Genomic DNA, 9,569 nt, shown 5'->3' on the forward strand with positions numbered 1-9,569 from the left:
TGCTGTTCACCTGCGGCCCGGTGGGCGCGGCACCCCCGCAGGTGGACGTCGGCACGGGGTTGGGGCCCGGTCCGCCTGTGCTGTCCGGGGCCGCGGATTTGACGTCTTTGCTGTCGTCGTCTCGGGCCTCCGACTTCTTGCCGCTGCCCGACTTGGCGGCGGCGGCGGCGGCGCGCTCCTGCTTGCGGAACTTGGCGCGCCGGTTCTGGAACCACACCTGGAAGATCAGAGGGTCGCACATGTTGATATCATGTGTGCATTTATGTCACCGCCTTGCGTGGTCACGGATGTCGCACTCTTGGAGGCGGGACTTTGCTTACCTGCACCCTGGCTTCCGTCAGGTCGATCTTGAGCGCCAATTCTTCCCGCGTATAAATGTCCGGGTAATGCGTCTCTGCAAACACTCTCTCCAGTTCTTTCAGCTGCGCGCTGGTGAAAGTCGTCCTGATGCGCCTCTGCTTGCGCTTCTCGTTCAGCCCGCCGTGGTCCGTGAACAGCTTGTACGGAACTGAGGACGACATTCATGGGTTCACACCTCAGACTCAAAAACATGTGTTCATACACTCGTGTATTCACACCTCAGCATCATATCATGTGTTCATACATTCGTGTGTTCACACCTGAGCGTCATATCATGTGTTCATACATTCATGTATTCACACCTGAGCGTCATGTCATATGTACATACACTCATGTATTCACACCTGAGCGTCATATGTGTTCATACATTTGTGTATTCACACCTGAGCGTCATATCATATGTTCATACATTCGTGTATTCACACCTGAGCATCATATCATGTGTTCATACACTCATGTAGTCACACCTGAGCGTCATATCCTGTGTTCATACACTCATGTATTCACACCTGAGCGTCATATCATGTGTTCATACATTCGTGTATTCACACCTTAGGATCACATATCATCCATCCATCCATTTCCTACCACTTGTCATACATAATGTGTTCATGTTTTCACACATTCATGATCACACATTAATATCATATCATGTGTTCGCGTAATCACACATTCATGCTCACACACATTAATATATCATATCAGGTGTTTGTGTACTCACACATTCATGTATTCACACGTTAGTATCATATCATATGTGCTCATGTATTCATGCATTAATATCATGTGTCCATGTATTCACACATTCATGTTCACACATTTATATCATATTAGGTGTTTTTGTATTCACACATTCATGTATTCGCACGTTAGTATCATCACATCATATCATGTGTTTATAGATTAGTATTGTATATCATGTGTTCATGTATTCACACAGTCATGTTCACACACATTAATACATCATATCAGGTGTTTTTGTATTCACACATTCATGTATTCACACATTCATATTCACACACGAGTATCATACTGTGTTCATGTATTCACACATTAATATATCATATCATGTGTTGTTAATGTATCCACACATTCATGTTCACACATTATCTTATCTTATCATATCATGTGTTCATGTATTCACACATTAGTATCATATATCATGTCTTCATGTATTCACACATTCATGTTCACACATTAATATCATATCATGTTGTCATGTATTCCCACAATCATGTTCACACATTAATATCATATCAAGTGTTCATGTATTCACACATTCATGTTCACACAATATCACAATCTGTTACAGATGACAACACATCAAATATGTTCATGTATTCACACATTCCTGTCACAATACATCACAACCTCATATTATCATTCTCATATTTATGCTACGATACATCATACATTCATATGGTCATGTGATCACACATTCATGTTGACACATTGATATCACAGTGCGTCACATATCAACACATCATACATTCACATTGCCATGTATTCACACATTCATGTCCACTCAATGTCACAATATGTCACAACTCTCAATAACATCACAACCTCATATGTTCATGTATTCACATATTCATGTCACAATACATCACCACTTCATATTGTCATAAAAAGTCATATTGATATACGTCCACTAATATTGTCATAAATAGTCATATTAAAGTACATTAACTAATATTGTCATGAATAGTCAAAGTGATATACATCAACTAATATTGTCATAAATAGTCAAAGTGATATACATCAACTAATATTCTCATAGTTATATCGATGTAGATCAACTAACATTGTCATAGTCAAATTGACATACATCAATTAATACTGTCATAAATAGTCACATTGATATGAACTAATATTGTCATGAATAGTTATATAGATATAAACTAATATTGTCATAAATAGTCAAATTTATAAATATCAACTGATATTGTCATAAATAGTTATATTGATATACATCAACTAATATTGTCATAGTCATATTGATATGAACTAATATTGTCATAAATAGTCACATCGATGTAGATCAACTAATGCTGCCATAAATAGTCATATTAATAACTAATATTGTCATAAATAGCCATATTGATGACATCACCTAATATTGTCATTAATAGTCATGTTGACGTACATTAACTGATATTGTCATAAATATTCCTATTGATGACATCAACTAATATTGTCATAAATAGTCATATTGATCACTAATTTTGCCATAAATAGTCCTATTGATGTTTATTAACTAATATAGTCATAGTCATATTGATATACATTCACTAATATTGTCATAGTCATATCATTGTACATCAACTAATATTGTCATAAATGGTCATATTTATATACATTCACTAATATTGTCATAGTCATATCATTGTACATTAACTAATATTGTCATAAATGGTCATATTGATATACACTCACTAATATTGTCATAGTCATATCATTGTACATCAACTAATATTGTCATAAATAGTCATATTGATATACACTCACTAATATTGTCATAGTCATATCATTGTACATCAACTAATATTGTCATAAATGGTCATATTTATATACATTCACTAATATTGTCATAGTCATATCATTGTACATTAACTAATATTGTCATAAATGGTCATATGGGTGTACATGAACTAATAATGTCATAAATAGTCATATTGATGTACATTAACTAATATTCTCAGAAACAATCAAATTGATATGAACTAATATTGTCATGACGATTAAAGTTGATATTGTCATAGTCATATTAATATACATCAATTAATATTGTCATAAACTATCAAATGTATATTAACTAATACTCTCATAAATAGTCATATTGATGTTTATTAACTATATTGTCATAAATAGGCATATAGATATACATCAATAATGTCATAAATAGTCGTATTGATGTTTATTAACTAATATTGTCATAAATGGTCGTATAGATATACATCAAATAATGTCATAAATATTCATATGGATGTACATCCACTAATATTATCATAAATAGTCATATTGATATACATCAACTAATATTGTCATAAATAGTCATATTGATATACATCAACTAATATTGTCATAAATAGTCATATGGATGTACATCCACTAATATTGTCATAAATAGTCATGTTGATATACATCAACTAATATTGTCATAAATAGTCATATTGATATACATCAACTAATATTGTCATAAATAGTCATATTGATATACATCCACTAATATTGTCATAAATAGTCATATTGATATACATCCACTAATATTGTCATAAATAGTCATATTGATATACATCAACTAATATTGTCATAAATAGTCATATGGATGTACATCTACTAATATTGTCATAAATAGTCATGTTGATATACATCAACTAATATTGTCATAAATAGTCATATTGATATACATCAACTAATATTGTCATAAATAGTCATATTGATATACATCAACTAATATTGTCATAAATAGTCATATGGATGTACATCCACTAATATTGTCATAAATAGTCATGTTGATATACATCAACTAATATTGTCATAAATAGTCATGTTGATATACATCAACTAATATTGTCATAAATAGTCATATGGATGCACATCAACTAATATTGTAATAAATAGTCATATTGATGTACATCAACTAAAATTGTCATAAATAGTCATATGGATGCACATCAACTAATATTGTCATAAATAGTCATATGGATGCACATCAACTAATATTGTAATAAATAGTCATATTGATGTACATCAACTAAAATTGTCATAAATAGTCATATGGATGCACATCAACTAATATTGTCATAAATAGTCATATTGATGTACATGAACTATGGTTGTCATAAATAGTTCCATCGCTGTACATGAAGTAATATTGTCTGATAAGTTCCGGCCAATCCGCTCATTACCGACTTTTGCACTTTGCTTATCCAATTACCGTAAATACATTAAGATAATTCTGTTTCGGTATCGGCCGTGACGGAGCGCGTCGCCTCCTCCCGGTAACCGAATTATCGATCGCTGGATGAATTCTCTCATTTGTGTAAGCAAGTGGCGTCGGAGTGCCTTACCTGCGGCGTACGGGCCGCCCTGGTGCTCCCGCAGCGCGCCCAGGCTGCAGGATCCCGGCGTGAGGGACGGGCAGCCGGCCGCCGTCCCGAAGCTGCTCCTGATGGGGTTGTACTGGAAGCCCCCGGCCTGGCTGCAAGAGCTGAAGTCGGCGTAGGCCGAGGCCAGGCTGCCGGTGTCCATGCCGGCCATGCAAGACTCGTAGGCGGACGAATTCAGGTAAGAATATTCCATTTTATACATCGGGCCTGCTCTCCCCGGGCAACGACGGCGCTTGGCGGCGGCTTGTGCGGAGGAGCAAAGGAGGAGCAAAGGAGGAGCAGGAAGGAGCAAAGAAGGAGCCAGAAAATACCAGCAAGTACCAGCAAGGACCAGCAAGTACCAGCAAGGACCAGCAAGTACCAGCAAGGATGTGTTTCGATGTGCTCTGCTCGCCTCCTGGTCCTAAACTGCCGCCTTTATAGCGACACCAACACTTGATCACAAACCCCCAGGAGCCGCCGCACCAAGCACTCTCCCCCGGGCCTCCACTCGCGCGCTCCCTAATATATATATTTATATACACCTTTTTTACATAACAATACCTTCTCCCACCTTACTCTCTCCCTTCCTTTCTCCCTTCATCCATCCTTCCTTTCTCCCTTCATCCATCCTTCCTTTCTCCCTTCATCCATCCTTACTCTCTTCCTTCATCCAACCTTACTCTCTTCATTAATCCCTCCTTCCTCTCTCCCTTCATCCACCCTTGCTCTCTTCCTTCCTTTCTTCTTTCAACCATCCTTACTCTCTTCCTTCATCCATCCTTCCTCTCTCCCTTCATCCAACCTTCCTCTCTCCCTTCATCCAACCTTCCGCTCTTCATTAATCCCTCCTTCCTCTCTTCCTTCATCCCTCCTTGCTCTCTTCCTTCAACCGTCCTACCTATCTTCCTTAATCCCTCCTTCCTCTCTTCTTTCATCCCTCCTTGCTCTCTTCTCTCCTGTCTTCCCTCCTTCAAGTGGGACTAATTCAAATATTTCCACATAACAAAAATTCGTCCTCTGTAATCTCACTTCCATCCCTCCTTCCTTCATCCTTCCCTCCTTCCTTCATCCTTCCCTCCTTCCCCCTGCGTCCTTTAATTCGATCCCAGCACTTAAAAAAAAGAAGGAATGTTGTTGATAATTCATCAACTCATGTCCTTTTCTAGCTGCATTTGATCCCTTTCACGGCAAATCGTCTTCTCTTCTTTTCTTCTCTTCTTTTTTCTCCTCTTCCTTCTTTTCTCCGTGCCGCGTTCATGACAAAAAAAGAATTTAATATATGATTTTTCGTTTTCTGAGCATCAAATAAAAATACAAATAAATAATTCCCACTTGATTTGTGATAAAAATCCATCGAAATAATTATTTTGGACGAATAATGATCTTTATTCCGTCAGCAATAACGAGAATGAAATAATTCGTTGAAACATTTAATTGTAGAACAAAAATGAATTATTAAATAATACTATTTTATAACAGATTCGATTGCTTTGCCTTCTAAACTAATTACAGTCATTATTACAATTATAAAACATGATTGTATTGTTTGTATACATAATGTGCGCGTGTGCGTGCGCGTGTGTGTTGCTGTTTTATTGGGATATATCGGATCAATAATAATAACAACAACACAGTGTTTAATGTTGACGAACGAATCTTAATCTTTGTAGAACGAGTAAATATTATTACTGCCTGCATGCATTTAATTCGTTTGGTTTTATTTGAAACGTTTTATTTTTTAGTTCAAGTCCGCATTTTCTTATAAAAACAAAAGAAAAAAAATGTTGTTTTTGACAACAATTTTTCTGTAAAAGGACAAACGGAAATGCTCGATTTAAAATACAACTTTATGAAAAAAAATGACATCACGTTTATGTCGAAGATCAGGAATAATGTTTTTCTAAAATGTTTTAAAACCATAAATTATAAAATGTTTGAATCTATAAAATATTTGAAAACGATAAACATGCTTTAATCCATAAAATACTTTGAACTTTAAACACGTTTTAATCCATAAAAAGTTTTGAAAACTATAAACAAGGTCTTACATCTATAAACATGTTTCAATCCACACAATGTTTTAAAACTATCACCCTGTTTTAATCCATAACATGTTTTAAAACTATAAACACGTTTTAATCTTAAAAAAAATTAAAATCTTGAAGCATTTTTTAATGTACACAATGTTTTAAGAATGCAAACATGTTTTAATACATAAAATATTTTAAAACTATAAAAATGCTTTATTCTTTAAAAAGTTTAAATTTATGAAACGGTTTTTATTGATAACATATTTTTAAACTGTAAAACTGTTTTAACCTATGTAATGTTTTTAAACTATATATGTTTAAAGTATAAAATGCTATAAAACTGTGCATTACAATCTTTTAATCTAGGAGATTATTGTAAAAACTGTAGACACATTTTAAGACAATTCAAATGAAAACATATTTTATATTTCTATTTAAAATGTTGAATGTATTTTTCCTCACTTGAAAACAAAACATAATAAATATGAAACATAATAATATTGATTAATTGCATTTGCCATCATGCAAATAAATATATTATTGATCTATTTTCTTCTACAAAAATCTATATTCCTCTATGATTATTTATATTGATCTTAATTTGATTTATAGTCACCTTAATTGATATGCATTGTTCTAACATGTAATGTATTGATCATCAGTGTTTCATATTGAATGATTGATCTATATTCAACTATAATGTTCTATAGTGATTTATATTGATCCATAATGTTCCACATTTTCTATAATGATTTATATAAAACTATAGTGACCGACATTGTTCTATAATGCAACATATTGATCTATATTGTTCTACAAAGTAATATATTGACCTATATTGTTCCATAGTATAATATATTGATGTATGCTGTTATGTAATGTAATATATTGATCCATGTTGTTAGATCAATATATTACATTACATAACAACATACATCAATATATTATACTATGGAACAATATAGATCAATATACTAAATTACATATCTTGTTCTATAACGTAATTTGTTGATCTATATTGTGCTATAAAGTAATATGTTGATCTATGTTGTTGTATACTATAATATATTGAACTGTATTGTCCTATAATGTAATATATTGGCTTATATGGGTCTACTTTTTGGATAATGTAATAGATTTAACGACGTTGTTTTATAATGATTTATATTCATCTATATACAGCTATAATGATCTATAATGATTGATTAACTATGGTGATCTACATTTTCTATCATGTAAAATACTGCTCTATATTGTTCCATAATGTAATATATTGATCTATATTGTTGTACTTTTTGTATAATGTAATATATTTAACTACATTGTCCTACATAGATTTATCTTCATTTACATTGTTCTATTATGTAATATATTGATCTACATTTTTTATGATTTAAATAATCTATAGTGATCTACATTGTGATATAATGTAATATATTGATCTACATTTTTCTGTAATGTAACATATTGATCTATATTTTTTATAATGTAATATATTGATGTACATTTTCTATAATGATTTATACAATCTATAGTGATCTACATTGTTCTATAATGTAATACATTGATCTACATTTTCTATAATCATTTATATAATTCATAGTGACCTATATTTTACTATAATATAATAAATAGAACTATGTTGTTTTATTTTTCATATAATGTAATATATTTAACTACTTTGTTATATAATGATTTATATTGATTTACATTGTTCCATAATGTAATTTTTTGATCTATATGGTTCTATAATGATATATATATATATATAGATCTACATTGCTTTATAATGTAATATATTGATTTACATTATTCTATAATGTGATATATTAATCTATATTGTCCTACTTTTTGTATAATGCAGTATATTTAACTACATTATCTATAATGTAATATCCATCCATTTTCTACCGCTTATTCCCTTTCGGGGTGGCGGGGGGCGCTGGCGCCTATCTCAGCTACAATCGGGCGGAAGGCGGGGTACACCCTGGACAAGTCGCCACCTCATCGCAGGGCCAACACAGATAGACAGACAACACTCACACCCACATTCACACACTAGGGCCAATTTAGTGTTGCCAATCAACTTATCCCCAGGTGCATGTAATATATTGATCTATATTGAGCTACGTTGTTTTATAATGATTTTTATTAAACAATATTGTTTTATAATGATTTATATTAAATTATATTGATGTACATTGTGCTACATTGTGCTAGATTTGTCTACAATAGTGATTCCTAAGCTGCAATATGTTGGCTCCATCTAGCGGTACGCAAAACAATCACGTAATCAAACTAGAACTAAACAGCGCCAGGCTGGAAAATCCCTGCACACATAGCATTTCTCCGAGAAAAATACAAAACTCACATCATGAATGAATTTTCAGAGTTATGTAATGCACTAGTGACATGCATATAATATAGATATAATGGGGGATTTTAATATCCATATAAATACTCCATCATACCCTCCAGACTACAATTGATAGCTGTGGCCTTGCACAAATAATAAATGAACTCACGCATTGCAACGGTAATACGATAGATCTGGTCCTTGTCTGGGGTGTCACCACTTCAAAGTTATGATAGTCCCATATACTAAAGTCATGTGCGATCATTACCTTATAAAATGTGAAGTTCTGACTCATAGTCACAACGACGACTCTTGCTGGCCTACTCCCTTCGGTAATGGCACCATTCCCAAATGCTGTGGGCTCTATCGATAACGTCACTAAGAACTTTAACGATGCCCTGCACAACACCATTGATAGTATAACACCGCTGAAGCTAAAACGGGGCCCTGAAAGGCGTACCCCATGGCAGAGCTCTGAAACTAGCATGTAGAAAGCTGGAACACAAATGGCGTGCGACTAAACATCGCCATCTTTGGGGGGCCTGCAGGTCGGGTGGGTGGTTCCCGTGGCCTTGGACTGGGCGCTCCTGCAGCAGCCGACTTGAAGGGGAGCAGCCTGGAGCGACTCTCACACTATTATGTTGAATCCACTATGGACTGGACTCTCACACTATTATGTTAGATCCACTATGGACTGGACTCTCACACTATTATGTTAGATCCACTATG

The 9,569-nt window shown here is 34.0% G+C and overlaps 1 protein-coding gene across 1 annotated transcript in view; it reads right to left on the reverse strand.

The window, feature by feature from the left end:
* phox2bb (paired like homeobox 2Bb) overlaps positions 1 to 5,412 on the reverse strand; it is a 5,844-nt gene extending 432 nt beyond the window's left edge. The window contains exons 1-3 of the mRNA XM_061891717.1: positions 4,434 to 5,412; positions 321 to 508; positions 1 to 217 (exon numbers count right to left, since the gene is read on the reverse strand). The exon at positions 1 to 217 is cut by the window's left edge and continues 432 nt beyond it. Of these exons, the coding sequence (XP_061747701.1) occupies positions 1 to 217; positions 321 to 508; positions 4,434 to 4,674 (646 nt within the window). The 5' untranslated portion in view covers positions 4,675 to 5,412. The remainder of the gene's footprint in view (positions 218 to 320; positions 509 to 4,433) is intronic.
* Positions 5,413 to 9,569: the final 4,157 nt, after the last annotated feature.

The sequence above is a fragment of the Nerophis ophidion genome, linkage group LG29, assembly GCF_033978795.1.
Source record: "Nerophis ophidion isolate RoL-2023_Sa linkage group LG29, RoL_Noph_v1.0, whole genome shotgun sequence".
NCBI lineage: Eukaryota > Metazoa > Chordata > Actinopteri > Syngnathiformes > Syngnathidae > Nerophis > Nerophis ophidion.